General features: G+C 38.9%; 1 protein-coding gene across 7 annotated transcripts in view; it reads left to right on the plus strand.

Moving 5' to 3' along the window:
• EYA1 (EYA transcriptional coactivator and phosphatase 1) overlaps nt 1-18,458 on the plus strand; it is a gene marked incomplete at both ends in the record, with an annotated part of 146,389 nt that overhangs the window by 84,043 nt on the left and 43,888 nt on the right. For 4 of the 7 annotated variants that reach the window (XM_079533788.1, XM_079533789.1, XM_079533786.1 and 1 more), the window contains 3 exons: nt 3,595-3,721; nt 10,085-10,163; nt 10,598-10,784. In XM_079533788.1, the coding sequence (XP_079389914.1) occupies nt 3,595-3,721; nt 10,085-10,163; nt 10,598-10,784 (393 nt within the window). Of the gene's footprint in view, nt 1-3,579; nt 3,722-10,084; nt 10,164-10,597; nt 10,785-18,458 lie in introns of all 7 variants that reach the window. The other 3 variants (XM_079533783.1, XM_079533784.1, XM_079533785.1) reach the window with 1 other exon arrangement.

An 18,458-nucleotide genomic window follows, 5' to 3' on the forward strand; every position in this document is an offset into this window, starting at 1 on the left:
AGATAGTACTAAGTAGCAAATATTTCCTCTAAAAAATTTAATTTAAAAACAAGCTGCTGCGGGTGAGACCATTTTGTTGCCAGACTGTCTGCTGGCAGACCACATAGCAGTTCAGCAGCAAAGATGCATTATTAGAAAATAGGTCTTACATTCCTCTTGGGGAATATATTGAAAATATATGATCCATATGCTTTTAGCAGTACATTTTGTAAAAATACATTCAGGTAATACAGGTTTTATACCAAGAGGAAAGAACTTATAGCGCAAGCTGTGCCCTGTAAAAGTATTAAAATTTTTCAGTGGAAGGCTGGTGAATCCTGAAATCTGCAAGCTGAAATCCACCAGGTCTTAAGTAAATTCTGTGTAAGACTGCTGTGGACTGTGGGTGCAAGTAGAAGGTTATTTTCACTTTTGGAAAAAAAAGTATTTCATTAATATATCATCAGTGATTGTGATCCAAGGAAGCATTTTTTCCTGTGGTTAGAATCTCGATTACTTAAATGCCAAAAACCAGTTTATAAACAGAAGTTGGATGTTTCAGTTTCAGCACCATGTATTTTAAACTTATACTGACAATATTAGACAAACAACCAAAGCAAACAACACTCCCCTCCCCCTCTCCACACATTTTCAAGGCTAAAGAGGTAGGTAGTCTTCTGCAAAGAAGAAAAGCTTGTGTTCCTGTTGAGAGTTTATGTGTGATAACGGATGACCCTTTTCCCCACTGTGTTTTCCTTGACACGTTTCTCTTTTGCACACCTTGCATTGTTATCCTTTGTTATCCTTGGTGGCTTGGGCAGCCCAAACAGTGGCCTTTTAGGTTTTGGATCATTCCTCTGGATGAAATCCTGACCTTACTGAAGCCAACTGTAAAACTCCCACTAACTTCAGCAGTACCATCATTTCACAATTTCAGTTGAGCTGTCTTACTGTCGTCGCAGCTGTAATTGAGAGTTGCTTTACTTGGCAGCTGCTCCCTGGGGGTTAACATGCCTGCCTGCTCTTCTGTTTTGTTTTGAGTTTTTATTGCACAGTCCATCCCCTGTGCCTAGGGCTTTGGATAATTTTATCTTAATGTTTTACATTGAAGATCTGCTTTTACCACTGAAACCTCCAGCTCCTGAGCCAAGTGAGCTTTGATGCTCTCTTCAGGCAGTGTTTTTTGACTGGGGTGAAGGTTTTTCTTGCTGATGTGCTTGATCAACTAGCAGAAATATTTAACAGCAAATAACTGTAGCAAAGTTTTGGGAGCTAAGACCACAGCTTTGCATATTCAGGGCACACTGTATAATCCTTGTTCCCAGAATAAATTACGTGAAGAACCCTGGGATGCTGATTTGCAGCAGGCAAGAACTCATCTGGGGCCAAAATTCTCCTCTTGGCTCTGCAGCATAGATCATGTATCCTATGCTTTGCCTTTGTTTCTACCAGCTAAAGAGTTTCCAGCAGGTATAAAGAGAGGAGACTTTTGACAGATGTGAAAAACTTTGGGTTGCAGTAGGGAGATTCTCTGCTTTCTTTCTTAGCACTGGGACTTACAGAGGGGAAAAAAAGCATTCACAAATTCACATGCCAGTGCCCTTCCCCCTCAGCTTTTCTCTTCAGAGCAGAATTTGGGAAGATGCTGCCTTGAATACACCTCTACTCTGGGCATTTTTCCACTCCCACATCTCCACCATGGTGCAGCCCTGAAGGCAGGAAGGGGGGTGGAGGAATGCCAGTGACAGCTGCCTCCCGCCACTCCTGGCTCTGGTTCATCTGTAAAGCCACTGAGGAGGCTGGAGAATTTCCTGAGGCTCCCTCCTCCTACATGCCCTGGTACCAGCGTTTGGCAAAGGTCTCACTTCCAGAAGTACCCTTTCATTTTTCCATTGTCCCTTATGGGACTCAGATTAAGGAGAAGGGAGCACCACGGTTTGGTGAGTGAAGGCCCGGGTGACAGAAGATGAGAATAGAAGGTCTCAGAAGACGAAAGGCTCTTCATAGCATGGAGGTTTGCAAAAGGGCACGCCAGTGCCAAGCTGTCTTCACTCAAGTGGCGTGCTCCAGCCACTGCCTTTGATCACCTCCTCCTGCTTTGTCTGAGATTGGGAGTTGAATCAGGCTGCTAAAGAGAGAAGTCTAGAAATATAATGCTTAATTAAACTTTCTCTGTGTAGTATTCAATCAGTGTTTCAGAAGTCCTTAAACACATAGATCGTTGATACCAAGGCATCTGTAGCAGGAGTTTCCTCTTGGAAACGAGGTGTCAGATTCATCATTGGGATTGTTTATTTGTAACGTGAAACAGAGGAAGCAAGCATCAGGGGAAAACAAGCAAACAGGGTTAGTCTGGCAGCTAACGAGTGTCGCAGAAGGAATTAAGGATAATTAATGGCAGTAGCTGAAAAATGATTCAGTTGACACAGGGAAATATCTTTCCTTTTGTACATAGGGAGATACCAAAGTTTTATAAACGCCACAGCTTTTCAGTTCTTTCCCACCTTCAAACATTGTTGAGTATTACTCTTTATTTATTTATTTAAGTTTTGCACCAGGAAATGGGCTTAGATTAAGAGCCATTTTAAAAAGAACGTTACTAATTCTCACTTAGCTAATTCAGTTCAAATAACTGTGGCTTTTGAGCAATGAAGTATCACTGAATGCCATAGTGAAATGTAAGAGTATTGTATTACTTTTCCATTGCTTTGGCTATAATTATTTTTAAATGGTAGTTCATGTCAGGACAACCTTCTAATTAAAACTAAGAGACAGAAGCTGAATTGTGTGCGTTTCCTGAGTATTTCATTTGCTGATATTTACTTGCTTATTACTTTACAAATCTGTGTAAGAATCACTAAATTTGGGAGGCAAGTTATTCCTTTAATTGAATTTTGGATTCTTTTATTACTAAATTTGGTAATGAGGAGTTGATGTGTAATGGATTTCCCTGTCAGAGCAGATTAATGACTCTCTGTTGTGTTTTTCCCAGTTTGGGAGATTACTTCATGAATATTTCCTGTCTGTTAGGTGTTTATTTGTTAAAAGACTGAACTCATTCTATAGTGTTTAATTAGCTTTGAAAATCCACATTGTACTGTATGCTGATAGCTCACTTTATCCACTGTTTAAAGGGTGCTTAATTCCTTAGAACGCATTTGAAGCCATATAGGAATATTCTCCAGTGCAAATCTCAGATATGTCATTAAAGGGGCGGATAGCGGGAGAGCTTGGCTATGCTATGGTTCATTAAAATCATATAAAGTTGCTAATCTGCCTCTGTGAAATGTCATGAATATATGGAAAAGCTAGCCTCTGGCAGGAAAGGAAAAAGGGAATAATGCAACTTCCTGTTCATGTATAAATTTCTTTTGCAGTTATTGGAAACACAGTTTTGAATTTAACCTCTCCCTGGTGAACTTCAGTTTTATGTGTTCTTTTAAACTGCTCCTACACTTTTCATTTATGCATGCTCTCAGTACTCTTTCTCTCATGCATGCAACAGTGGGAATGTGTTAAAAATGCTATCAATTAAATGATTATATTATCCATCCCTGTTTGAATATGAACAAATAGATTTGCTGTCACTAACTGATTTAGGTGCATTGTGGGCAGGCATCAAGACAGAAGGTGGATTGTCACAGTCCCAATCACCTGGACAAACAGGATTTCTAAGCTACAGTGCCAGCTTTAGCACGCCTCAACCTGGACAAGCTCCTTATAGCTACCAGATGCAAGGTCTGTATAAATAGATACTACCATTAATTAGATGCAGTTAATGCTATAGTGTTTGGTTTTTTGTTCCTTTACATTGTTGGGATAAAAATTAATGTTTGCTTGAGCACTGCCTCTGTTGTTTTTGCAGTTGGAGCTGGAATGATGATTGGCTTTGCTGGGAGCAGCGAGGGCCAGCTCTCAGCAGTTTGGAAGATCCTTCACTTAGTGACTTCATTAATTTTTAAATGGCAAAGTGTTGCAGTGTTACTACAGTAAAAATGTTATCTCTGAATAGCAATAGCTGAAGAAATAATGGATGTGACAAAGTGAGTGCTGGAAAACGTGTCAGGATTATGAATTTAGGAAGTGCCAAATATAATTTGACACCTGAGTGTGTTCAGGGAGGGAAAAGAAGATAAAAATACCTACAGCAGCTGTGGAGGTAGCTAAGTAATGATTGAAGTCTGTTTCTTTGAAGTCTATTTAAAAGCTGTAAGTCTTTGTGCGTGTGGGCTATTATTATCGATTATATTTTGTAGCCTTACTTGCCCATTTAGTTCACTTAGTGTCTCTGCAATTTGTTCCTCCCGACTCACTTTTCCCTTACCGTATTGGGAAACCTCTTGGTCTGCCTGACTCTGGATCCACATTGAGAAATATTTTTTAAATCTTTTACTATTATTATTTACAAATAACTACTTTGGGGATGTTTGCATTAGGGCTTTTCACTCCTGAATGTGACAGTTGAAATCAGTTACCGTTGCAGGTTTTGGCTTTGCTCTAATAGGTATTCTGCATATCCCTGACAGAACTGGACCACATTTTTTAAGTTTAGCACCTATCTTCAGTATTGTGCACCTTTCAAACTGCGTGCCATCATGTAAACACTCCCTGAAATGTACTTCAGGCACAAGTGCATTCAGAGACCACGTGAATTAGGTTTTAGTTTTGCTTTTGTTCCCTGCCTTTGAGGTTATACTTTGCTCAGACAGAGGTTGTTGGATTTTTTGTTTGTTTTTCTTTTCTAAGTCCCTTTCTGAATTGTGATTGGGTAGCTCAGAAGCAACCTTCTTACATCTGAAACATTTCTTACTCATAGTGCTCTCTGGCAAGGAAGAGGAAGATGGTGTAAGATTGGTGTGCTAACTTTCCTCTAACACCGATTAGGAGTGAACTTTTACTCCTATGAGTAGGTATATCCATAATCAGGTCACTGGTTTTGCTTCCTGCAGATAGCCTCGCTATTTTAAACAAAACACCTCTCTGTAAGAGCTCAGAATGCTTGCCAGCAGCTATGAGGAACTGCTGCATAGACATTCCAGCTTTTAAGGAACTGATAATTCATGGCCACTAGGAAATACAGTTATTGAAAAATCATGTCTCTGTTACCTATAATTTCTATTGCAGTCCTGACTTCCTGCCACAGTTATGTGTTGGATTCCTGTTGTGCTAACTTTATAAAGAAAAATGAAAATAGAGTTCCCATATAAGTTGGAGGCTAAAATAAAACACATAGGCTAGCAGGACATAATGTAACAATAAAGCAGACACTGCTCAGGCAAAATAAATAGCCATCACCCCATATTGGTTATCTAACGACTCTGTAGGTTTATTTTGTAGGATACAGAGCAGAGGGATGTCAATATAAAGGGGTTTTAGGAAGAACAATGAAGTGGTTTTACAGATGTCTGTGGGAAGCTCATTTGATGGAGGAAGGGGGAAGCAGCGTGGGATAACGTGAAGGACTGATTGTTGGAAAATCTGAACAGTAAGCAGTGAATTCTGGCATTAGAGCAAAGCTAGTTCTCAGTCAGTGATCTACGTGGAGATCTGTCGTAAAGGGTGTTGCTTTGCTTTATGCGATATGCAAAATGTGTATAAGAACAATATTGTCAAGGTCTTCAAAGAGTGGTGCCTGTCAAGAGATAGAACATGAAGATCTTGGAAAGCATTTCAGCAATATATATTGAAAGGCCAGGATCTAAAAATATTTTGCAGCAGAAATGTATTAAAGATGACCTGATTGTGAAGCTCTAAAGGGAGGAGGGACAAAGGCATTGATTTCACGACAGTATTGTTTACAGAGATGAGAAAGGAGATGGACTGAGTCTGGGTCCTTCTCCAGCCAGGCTGTGCTTGGGCTAAAGAGCTGCACATGCGTAGGAGGCAACAGATGGCTGGGAGCTTGGTCCGGGAAGAAGAGCCACAGGTTGGAGTGGGAGAGTCTGGGAGTTAATGAGCACATGTCAGTTCTGTCATGCTTATGAACAGCACAGCATATGGATAGGGAAAGAATAGTCCCCTGCAAAACCTTACAGAAACCTTCCATAAGAAGGAATATAAAGAGTAGGTTTGAAATGCATGTTGATAGAACTATTAGAAGCTCAAGACGAAAAAAAATCTCACTGTTAACTAGATCTTTCTTGCTGTTAAATGTTGGCGGTATGTATCTGTACCATACATTTGAATGTATGCTTTTTAAATATTTTCATTAGGCTGACTTTTGTATTTTGAATTACTTTAAATTGATTTTATTCTTCCTTTTGATTGACCAGATGTTAAAAGTAAGCAGGAACATTTGTTTCCCTTTCCTTATTTAGTTTTGGATGGAGAAATTATTCATAGTTTCAACTGTTATGTAAGGATAGAATTGATTCTCTTGACAGAATACTGGGGTATTGCTGCTGCTGTTTTGGTTGTTTATGCAGAAACCTCCAGAGAGGGAAATAAGTTTATTCTTGCTTTTCCCTCAAGCAGTCTATGGGCAGGCTGCAGCCCTGTCATAGTCTGCCATAGCCGTTCTTCGTCTCCTGTGTGTGGCTGCTGAGCTGCTAAATGAAGATAATGGATCCCACAACCTCCTTAATAAACAAGTGTTACATGACAGTGCGCTTGGGGCCCTGCTGGCATCCTTGCCTGCGGTAAATGGGATTTCCTAGCAGCCTAGTAGTTGCTCTGTTTGTGTTCCCTGGTTGGGGTTACCTCGCCCTTGAAAGCTTTGGAGTTATTCTAGTTTGTCTCCCTGGGGCAAATGTCTCCCCAAAACATCACGGTGCTGCATCGTGGTGCGTGTGCAGCCAATTTAACCCAGTGCTTTTCCTGACCCTGCTAAAATTACAGCGTGATTAGTCACTGAACAATAGCATGAGGAGAGACTGCCAACTTACAGAAATGACAAGGAAAATCTCTCTGTGCGACTCCTCACTAAGGTTATTCTGGTAATTGGATTTTTGTTTGTTGGGAATTTGTCATCCCTGTAATGGGTATGAGAAGGGAGAGGGTGAGGAGAGCACCTACTCTGTTCTGCCTGCCTGTCTGTGCCCCTGCCGTTATGTTAATGAATTTGTTCCTGAAGCTGTTTTTCATACGAATTGCTTCATAGATGTTGAAAGACCACTTACACGATTAATGGCTGTGCGAATGGGCCACTCTTCCTATACTGGCACTGTTTCGAGGCTTGCTCGGTGAAAATAAATGGAGCAGAAAGGAGTTGGGGGAAAGGCCTAGGAGAGAGCTTCACTTGCAGCTGTCTTATTGAGTATCCTCTTTGCTGTGATAATGATCCAGAGTTTATCATAAACTGAGGTAGCCTATTGCTGCAAGGTGAGGAACCTGTGATGAGCACCAGCATTGTTTTAGTTATGACAACTGTGGTCTCTCAGACTACACTAACCAATTGGTTTGGGAATTCATCCATAAAAAGTAAACGTTAAGGTATTTGGTTATTATTATACAGTATAAAAATATTGTGCTGGATGGCTAAGCAGTTACTAGGACAACAAGGGGGAGTTTGCCAAAGATTTTTAAACACTGTAAGCAAACGGAAGAAACCTTGAGCTTAAATAGCCCATCTGGCCGTCCTCGGCTTTCCCAAGAGAGCTGTAGTAAACTTCTGCCACATATATTGTACTCTGATGATAGACGTAGCCCATGGCAAAGAGACCAAGCTAGGAAAGCAAATGGACCTTGTAGAAAACACCCAGGGGAGGTGTGCATCCTGCCTGCAGCGGCGGCAGCATGGTGCAATGCCTGCCCACAGCCATCGCACTCAGCCCAGCAGGGCCGGCAGCCTTCTGACGCTGCCTGGGCTTCCCAGCTTTCATGTGGGCCCTCGCCCTTGGCCAAATAGACCTTTGACCCACAGCTGACAGCTTTTATCACATTTTAAAGCTGCCTAGTTGGCCAGCTTACCTCAGTAAATCTTGCACGCTTTGTGGGGTTCTTATTTTTGCATTTTTCCAGCTAGTGCAGAGGTAGCAGCTCTATGCCGTGCTGTGGCTGGTTATTTAAAAAACAAAAAGTAAAATCAAGGTATTTTAGAAGCAACTTAAGGCTGGTAGTTCTGGGTGGCCCATGGAGCAGTTTCTGTGAAACCTGCTTCGTGTTTGTTACGGTCTAGGAGACTCCCCCCCCCCCCTTCCATAGGAGCCAGCACTGACCATAAGATGAAAGGGAGAGATCTGTGTGTTAGTATGTGTGTCTTTGTCTGAGGGCAGAGATGCTGACTGCCATGTAATTACTTTTCTCATTTGCTCTTGCAAATTATTTGCCGGATATTCTGCAGAAAGAGTACATATTCATCCCCAAAAGTTTTTTTTTCTGTGTTTTTTCTTTCTTTTTTTTTTTCCTTACAATCCTGGAGAGCTTTTATGCCTTTTAAGAGTGGTTCAAACTACACACCTATAAAACTGGTGTTTGAGTGTATTACTGCATCACTCAGAAGTAACTGTAGGAATAAAAGAGACACAATAACTTACATTCTTCCAGCCAAAACACTCTTAGAAATAAAATAGCATTTCAAAGTTCTGCAATTTAAAATATTTTTCAGCTGTATTTTGGCTCTGGGGTTTGTTATAATAAAAAATAACATCTGTTTTCCAATTTTAAATTAAATTTAAAACAACATGTTTTTCTCATTAGTACTGTTTATCTGTGCTATCTGCTAAACTTGGATGTCAACTCTTCTGCTGAAGTAATCTGATTTTAGTTCACAGGATTGGTAGCATCTATCAACAACTTTAGAGCTTTAGCGCTCACAGCAAATACAACAGAAAATGTTTACAGTCATTACCTCACATTGGATTTACACTTTATTTTTTTACTCCCACTGCTGTTGCATTTCCAAGACTTAAACTGTGTACTACTTTACTACCTTTTGCAGCAGAAGCATTTAAATTTTTTTTCCTTCTGGCTTGTTATAGCGAGGATACCTGTCTGTGTCTCTAGGGGTTGTGCTAAGCATACAGCCCTGCCTGCATTTCTTACTGTTTGGATTTGCAGGAACTGTTGCTTTTTCTAATGGTTTGTGTAAGATGCGGTTTTTGAATCGTGTTGGATACAGCAGTGCATCTGTACACCTTGGATCCCTGTTGGTTTTCATCCCTTCTAGCCTCCTTTACATCATTTCCTTCCAAGATCTCAGTATGCCTCTTCTCTAAGGCAGGTTTCAGTGGTGAGGGAGGCTGCAAATAGCTTGTGACTTTGATGCGAGTTCCTTGCACACTGATGCTCTCCTGCTGTATGAGTTCAATAGGTTGCCTCATTATGGACTTTCTGGTGGCTTATGGAGCTTCTCTGTGCATCCATATGTCCCAGCTGGTGGCTATGTCACTGCTGGGTTATATCCAGCAAGAGCAAAACAGCTGAAAGGGGGTTGCTGCCCTTTTAGTGGAACAACTTCTTAGGTTAGGTATTAAACAAGAGACCCATCTGTCTATTTTTGGTGGCTCACAAGGGGGATCTGAGGGGAGGAGGGAGGTGAAGGCAATAATTCAGTCTCTGGGCTAAATTCAATCTTCAGTCACTCCTCTAAGAGAGGTACTTTTTTCCCTTGTGTCATGCCTGATAGGCTCTATCAAAAAAGTAGATTTGCGGCCCAAGGCTGTCTATCATCAATTAGTGAATTCTAATGGCTTCATAGGCAGGCTGAGCTGTTTCAAGCAGGGTGTTAGGGCTTTTTTTTTTTTTTTATTCCTTCAAGGCACTGAGGTTTAGGGATAAGAGAAGATGCCATACTCAAGACAGCAAAAGAAACTGAGCCCTAGGGATTCACTGGGGGCTTGCAGTTACTGTTTGACAAAAGTGATATGGAATAAACTCTGATTACTTTCACAAGTTATCAATCTGAGGTGGCTCTGGCTTCCTGTCAAAATTTAGTTTCCATCAAAGCAGGGTTTTCTTAATTTCAGTAATGAAACATAGGGTATAAGAACAATGAGTTATTACTTTCTGTCTATTAACATGTTACAGAGCTGATGACAACCAAATCGGTCAGCATATGGGAAGTATTAAAATATGCCATAGCCTTATGATATAATTGCAAGATGGAAGTTATTTTCCAATACTGTGTTTTAGTAATTCACATGATTTTTCATTTTATTTCAGGCAGCAGTTTCACAACATCATCAGGAATATATGCAGGAAATAATTCACTCACAAATTCTACTGGATTTAATAGTTCACAGCAGGTAATTTTGTAAATATGAATTGAGGAAACATCAACAAACTTAAAATTCTCATCCACTGAAAAATAACTGAAAAATAGCTCTTAAATATGTCTTTGAAAGAAATTACTATTCTTTCAAGTTATATTAATTTTTATGAATGTTTTTCCTCAAATTGTCATCCTCCAGTAATAGAATTAATGGTCTGGGTTTAGATTATTTATATTCACACATCTTCAGTAGTGTATATAATAAAATATTTGTATGAGAAGACAAACTAAATTATGTGTAATGTAGATTTTGTTTTACTGCCTCACCGTCAGGTCCTATAGCATCCAGTCCAGGAAGTATACGTGCTGAAAGCCTGACATGTGTTTACAGTTATATTTTGGAATTTGTACTAAAAAGTAGCAAAACTTTGATAAACTTTTGATTCAGTTGCTTTTTTTGTCTTTCAGGAATATCCCTCTTATCCCAGCTTTGGCCAAGGCCAATATGCACAGTATTATAATAGTTCACCATATCCCTCACATTACATGACAAACAGCAACACCAGCCCAACGACACCCTCCACAAACGCAACATACCAGCTTCAAGAACCACCATCTGGCATCACCAGTCAAGCAGTTACAGATCCTGCAGCAGGTAATTACATGGATTTTATGGTCCCTATGAGGCACGTTTCTGTAAGTTGAAAGGGGGGTTGAATTGGATTCTTTTTCTGTGTAGTCGCTGTCTTTTGTTGTTGTTATTTCTTAATCCTGAGCCTGTGGCACGTCTTGCACAGAGTCTGACAAAACAGAAGCTAAACAGAAATGGAGATCAGTAAAAGTTTAAGGCTTGTACAAAATACAGGCTTCTATATTATTTGTAAAATGCTTATGTGAAAAATTGCAGGATATAAGAAAGTCTTTATGCTAAAGCAGAACCTGCTGCTTTTAAGCTTTGTCTTTGTTAAGATAAACTCTGATTTTTCCTAAGACTGAAATTGAGAGGCCTTCGGATTGTAGCCTGAGTGTCCACTTGAAAGAGAGCTTTTGAATTTTTCACTTTCAGAGGACATAATAATGCTTGTATTAGGTAGTTGAAATTGCACAAGTGTTTCCATTTTAAGGAAAGATTTTCAGTGGCTTGTCCTTTTTCCCAGTCGTTTTACCTTTCTTTTGGAATTTGGCAGTCCTTTACTAGTTGAGGTATTTCTTATGCCAAACTGCTCCAGCTGTTTTTGGAAATGAGGGGTGAAAAATACTTTTCCCATTACTAAAAAAAATACATTTTTCAACAGTTTGAGCATGTCAGTACTTTAGTAGATGGCAGAAGTTTGAAATGTGTCAGAGAGGAAGTCCAAGTTTGCAGATGTGTTTCTCAGCCGTGTGGTAAAAAGCAGGTCTGATTTGGAATGCTATTTTGAGGTTTTGTTTTGAAGTTTTGGTGGGGAAGATTGTTTTCTTGAAGTACTTTGCAGGACCAATCTTGCACGTGCAGCATGACCACTGATATAATTTGCTAGCATTCTGCTGTTTTTCTGTAAATCTCACTGAAGGAAAGGTATGAGTTGTTGTGCCTTTTCACGCATTCACTGAAAATAGGTAGAGAAGAAAATACATTTTATGTGTGGGTTTATATTCATGTATATATTCACGATGTGTGTGTGCATCAATGTATTTGAGAAACAAATCTTTTTAAATGTATGAATGTGTATTGTAGTCTGCAATTTTCAAATGTGTGGATGCATATTGGAGTCTGCCTAATTATTTTGCTTTTCACATTGTTTTTAATTTTTTTTATTTGTTTTTTTTTTTGTTGTTTGTGGTTTTATTTGTTTTTCTTTTGAAGTTGGTAGCAGTAAGTTTCTCTTACCCCCAAAGCCAAATGTGATTAAGCTATAGCTTTCATGAATATATTTATGTTGAATCATTGCATCATTTGGATGCACACTTAACTCAGATACTGATGGCAGTGTCATTCTTTTCCGTTTACTATAGTGATACTACAATAATTCCCAAAAAATTTCTTTCAAGCGGTTTGCAAATAACAAGTCTTGAAGTAACCATGGGTTTTCTTGGACTGAATGCCTGTATTTAGGGACACATTTAGGAAGGCACCTGCTGTGGACTACTCTCTGTTAGCAGGAGCAGGGCAGGAATGAAGCCATGTTCCTCTTCACCACATGGTCGCAGTTGGCATAAGGTATAGGGCTGGACTCAAACTTCTCCATCTGTTTGTATGCACTTTAACTGAGGCATTTAAGTTAGTCAGTGGAGAGAAATTAGCAGCTCCAGAGCTATATTTAGCATTCAGTTTAACTGTAATCATCATCCAGAGGTACCAAAGTCTCTCCATTGGTGTGAAAGAAGTTTAAGTTGGCTGACTACCAGTGTTCACTTCCTATGTTAAAATCAGGTGGGATCGTTTCACTGCTTCACAAACCTCCAACCCTGGAAGAAGCAAGGACCACTCAGTCAATCCAGTTCTGTGTCTGGCATTTTTCCTTGGACAGTACAAATTTTTGTGTTCCTCAGCCTCAGGTGAACTCATACACAGCCGGTTTGGGATAAAGCAAGAACGGGGTCAAAGTAAAGAGAGAGCAGCATGGAGGAGGGGAATTATGGTTGAGTGAGGATAAGTGAAAAACATGTTAGAAGGAAATTCACAGTTGGATCCATATCACAAAAAAAAAAAAAAAAAAAAAAAAAGCAAAGCAAACAAACTGAATTTTAACAGTGGGAAAAAACATCACAGATTACTGTAGAATATTTTGCCTCATCTGCTCAAGATAGACTGCTGAGTCTCTGCCATGATTGGCATGCTGTATGTGCGTTAGGGAGCAAAGGGGAGTCATTGTGTTATGTTGCTATTCCCCTTTATTAGGATGGGCAGCAGCTGCTGAATTCAGCTGTTCTTTGTGGACGCTGATATCCCTAGACATCTTGTGCATTAAAAAAATACATATATAATCTTTGCGGTTCTGAACTATGCCAGGACAAGCATGGAACAGCATTCAGACTTCACAGAGGCACCAGAATCATTTGACAGACATATACGATTCCTATGAATTTGGGCCAGTAAGTGAAACAGGGCAGTTTGGTAAGAAACGTGAAAATAGAGAAAGTAATTATGTGTTCTTGTGACATTTTTAGGAGAGTTTTGCAGACTCAGAAAGCTCAGATAATTTCACTTAAAATATATTTAATTCCTTGTCCAAATATAAAATAATCCTTTTATGGTTTCCCACAATCTTCAGTTAAATATGCAGGTTTTTCACATTCAGTCAAGGACATTGAGGGGTGCTTGCAAAAGAGCCTGAGATTCCTCATACTCAGTGTTACTTCTTTCCACAAAGGGAAGCCTTTATGGATCCGAAAAATTTCTTCTGTGTTAATTGTAAAACCTTTTAATTGCACAAACCCTGATATTCCCTGTCTCCATGAATCAAACATACTAATTCATGTCATGATAAAATTAATAAAAGACTTGTGAGCAATTACTCACTGTCCCTTCCAAGACTCACATTCATTACAGTATGAATGAGCAAACAAAAGAAAGTATTTCTTCGTGTTGTATAAGCTGGGCAGCACTGTCGACTTCAAACAAGCTCATAGATCAGACTTATACAGATACAAGCTTGGTTTCAAGAAATGCTTTGTAAAATAATAATAATAATAATAAAATTCTGGAGACAGTGCATGAGTGCATTTCTGACCACCTTCTGTTTTGTCACCTGCTATTTATACTGGTCTAGAAGACATTTTGCCTCAATCCTTGATGCCCAACCCAGTGCTCTCAAATAAGCAGAACAACAAGAACGTTCATTTCTAGGAATTAACGTAGTTAACAACTACTTTTTCTAAAGCTTTCTTATTTTCTTTTGCAGTATTTTAGCTTCATTATTGTTTCTGGTAACAGAAATTTCTTGATTTGTGCAAGTTTTGGTAATACAGTCCTTTATTTCACAAAAAGCTGTATTTGTAATGTATTAAATAATATTTCTCTGAGTTGCACAGTTTTTAAGATTTGATCTCTTTCAGGTTTTTTTTTTTCTTTCTGCAGTAAGTCTGTTTAAAATATTACTGGAAGATTTCTTTTTTTTTTTTTTTTTTCAAATTACTCATGTACTTTACAGTGCAGATTAAAAAAACCACAAGTTCTATGCTAGCCAACAAAAATTGTTCTCAGTCAGTCGTGGGTCACCATTTTGCTCTTTAAAGCTAGACTGCTTTTTCCTCGAACACTGTATCACGTTTAGTATTGCAAAAGAGAAAGCCACTTTTAGAGTTTCCCCTTACTAAGTTTCATAACAATAAATTAAAGATTGTAAAACAACACAGAGCTAAGATACTTTATAGGCGACTTTTCACTAATACGTATGCAGAAACATCCAGCATTGTGCTAACAGTACATTACCGGTGTTTTAACATTTGCTCTTTTTCATAAATAAAAGAGAAGAGTAAATCTAGAGTCTATATAGGAAGGAAGCAATGAAACTTCTGTAAAAACAGAATACATTAATGGATAGTGAAGTGCAACACTGCTTTTGCTTTTCTGATATTGGTTATTCTCCCGTGTCTTGCGTTGAGAGTGTTCAATTTTTAATTCCCACATTGCATTCAGCAGTGACTCACCATCATATCACCTGATGATATGTTATGATACCATCACATGATATGTTAAGGGTAAGAACTGATGTACCTTGCAATATATATTTTAATAAATAAATAGGATACTTTTAGTAGAATTAAAAGTAATACTTATTCCAAGTTGTTTGAAACCATAAATAATGAGTGAGGAAGAAATGCCTATACAGGAAAGAGGTCCTGCCTGCCCATTATTATACATACTGTGTAATGTTGTATATACTGTATACTGTTATTAAGATATTTTTTGTCATTATTATTAATAATGAAAAGATCAGTCAAACCTCAAAATAAATAGGCCTTTTTGCCTATACTTCTAACAGCTTTTTTTTTTTCCAAAGATTATTTTGGGCTTCTGTCAAGTTTAAAATTATATGCTAATAGTCCTCAATAGACAGATCTCAGATTTATTTTCCAGGTAGATAAGATAATGGCTTTTGGTCAGAACAGCACTAAAGGTTCCTCCTATAATCCTGTCAGCAGGCATTATGGTATGTCTTGCAATATATAATATTAAGTTTATTAAATTAAAGTAATATTAAGTACTTTTACTTACCACTCATGTAGTAGTCATATTTTTATATACAGAAGAAAATCCCTCAATACCTTTGTGATTCCATTGCATTGTTTAATCCTGGTCAAATTTTATGTTCAGAGCTGCAAAGGAAGAAGTTCTGTAGTGCTTATAGATCTTGTGTTTAGCTTTATTTTTGCAAAAGTATAAACATATTCAAATTTTGTTGCTGTGCAGAAGCTGAAATAATGCTGGACTGAGTACTTAAGATTTTAATTCAAAATTAAATGTGAAATTTGGAGGAAATCTAGGCACAGTTAAAACAGAAAATACTTGCATGTACTTGCTTCAAGAGACATTTGATTATACTAGCAATTCTAAGCCCATCTCATCAATGTAATTTGCATTGTGACATAAGATAGAATTACTTTGATTACGTGAATTTGCTCATTTTTGCATACTCTTTAGTAGGGAAACTGTCTGATGAAATTTGCAATGCCTTTGTCAACAAGTCTACCTACACAAATCTCCAGTGAGATTTACCTAGATAAGTGTGTTTATATATATATATATATTAGTATATATATATATATATATATACATATATATATATATATATAGTTTTGGTTTTTTTTCTTTTTTCTACTTCTGGACAGATAGTTCTCCTTATATTTATCACTTGATATTACTCCTATATAGTGAAATTGATAGTAAGAAAATGCAGCAATTACCTGGGGGGGGAGGGGAGGGGTGGAATTTCTATAACAAACAAGAGGCGCAAAATACAGTGTTGTAAATATCATCTATGTGGGTCTATTGTCTATTCATGAGTAATATTCCAATTGATGAGGTGATGGAAAATTTTCCTGTGTGACACATAACTGTCAAAGCTACACGCACTGATGTGTATAACACAAGTAAATGTTTATGACATTTCATGTCACGTTGTAATTAAATGTTGCCTCTTGGCCCAGGGGAAGGTCTGCTATATTATGGTTCGTGTATTTTAGGTAGAACAGAATGCAAGCATGTTTTTCACAGTTTTGCATGGTTTTTGTATGGATTAAGATTTGTAGAATCTGGATTTTAAATGTTTCTCTTACTGACTAGAGAAGTCTGTTTTGAAGTGGAACATTTTGTCTCAGCAGAGCAGTCCTGGAGCCCCACCTGCCAAAAGTAACCTGGAAGGTGTCCTCCATCATCTAATTCATTCAACTTCTAACAAGGGTGCTTAGGACACCAGACCAGGCTGGACCTTGCCTGGAATGACGTCTCAGAAACAGGCTGTGAGGCCTCGGGGTTGTTGCCACCATTTGTTTGGTTCACAAATTCAATGGTTCTACGTGCTAATGTGGACATGGCCATTACATCCCTCAGTGTTTCTCTTCCAAAGACTTATCCAGGTTCCTCTTGAACCCTTGTAATCTTTTGGGAGCCAAGCCATTTTTGGGGAAATGGTGTCACAGGTCTCCTTCTTGTGATATGACCTCCCCTTTCTTTTGTTTAACCTGGTTTCTGCCACCTTGCTTTGGTGATCATGTACTCTGAGTACTGGGACAGGCAAGGAAGAGCTGATCTTTTCTCTTTTTTCCTCTCATGGTACTGTAGAAGGCTGGATTTCCTCCAGCACCTCCCTGTGTTTGTGGTGCTCAAGAACAGGATAAAATTAAATTCAGTGCTTTACAAACATAGTAATTTCCCTTGGCTAATGCTACAGTATGCTACTATGAATTCAACTAAGGCTGAACAAATTAAACACTCATATCCGGGAACATAGAATAATGGACATAACAGTGACATGTATTGTAGTTATACAGCTTGGCTTCAGCCAGGCTTTTACTACCTGAGCAATTACGCCTTTTTATTTAACAATCTTGTAAGCAAACTGGAATAAAACAATCTAGCCAAAATTACAACAGAATGATATAAAGCTGTTTAGGAAACCATGTCAGGAGAGAAGCCAGTAAGAGTCTGCTGTTAAAATAGAAGGATGGCTACAGCAGCATTCCTCAGTGTCTGTCTTGGGCCCAGGACCAGACCGCATTTTCATTAATCATTTAAATGACGGAACAGAATGTGTTTGCCTATTAAATATGTAGAAGACACCATGCTGAGAGGGGCTGTGAGTTCTCTGGAGACAGGGTGAGAACTCAAAAAATGGAGATGTGATCTCAATAGGAGCAGGTGTGAGGTATACATTTAGGCAGGAATGATGAACTGCACAAATGTGGGATGGGGAATGTTGGCAGCTCCTTCCAGGCTCTACCTTTCCCTGCAGACCACTCTCAGTACTCCACATACTAGTGGTACACAGAGTACCCTCAGCCACTGTTGTTTTTCTTGCTTTAGAATTTGTCGGGGCTTAGGCTCTTAGAGGCTCAGAGTTCAGTTGGGTACTGGATTCTTTAATTGATTTTCCTTATGGGAACCTGAGAGTGACTGTTGGCCAGTGAGCTGGTAACCCAGTCATGCACGTGGGTCGAGCAGCCTTAATCCAGAGAATACATGCTGTGGTTTCCCTTTACATACATGGACAAGTTTCTTTCACACACTGTCACGTTTTCACCCATTGGTTGCTGCCATCTGTCGTGCTGCTATAGCAGAATGGTCTCTGTGGCTATCCCCTAAGTAGGAGCAGGAGCTCTGGTTATTAGTAGTAAAGTGGAGTGTTAACGACATACTAGCAGTTTATGTGCAGTGTTTGGCTAGATCTTTGAGCAACATCAGTTAGGTGCCACTTCTTCCACCAGAGATGATCTGGGGATGGTGAAGTTAGCAGTAAGTGAAAATATTGCTGCAAATGTAAATTTTCCCCTGCTGAGTGGTGTCCATGGAAAGGTAGCATGCAAGGGGAAGCTTTTATCTACTTTGCTTTGGATTACTGCATCCGGACCAGAGAAACGATAGGACCTTGAATAGAGGATCTGATTATTTTTCTCTAAGATAAACATTAGAACTGAGAGGAAGTGAGAACAGATTTCAAACGCACAAATTCAGTGAAGGGAATGGTGTTTTTTTCTCCCTTTTCACAGATTGAACTTAAAATGCTGTAAAGGAATGCTGAAGTTTTATGCCTTGTTTCTAACGATACGGCTGTCAAAGCAGCAGAGTAGATTGCCTGGAGAGAGCTGTAAGAGCAAGAGAGGCACTTCTCTGCTTACACCAGTGCAG

Source organism: Tetrao urogallus, assembly GCF_951394365.1.
Source record: "Tetrao urogallus genome assembly, chromosome: 3".
Lineage (NCBI taxonomy): Eukaryota > Metazoa > Chordata > Aves > Galliformes > Phasianidae > Tetrao > Tetrao urogallus.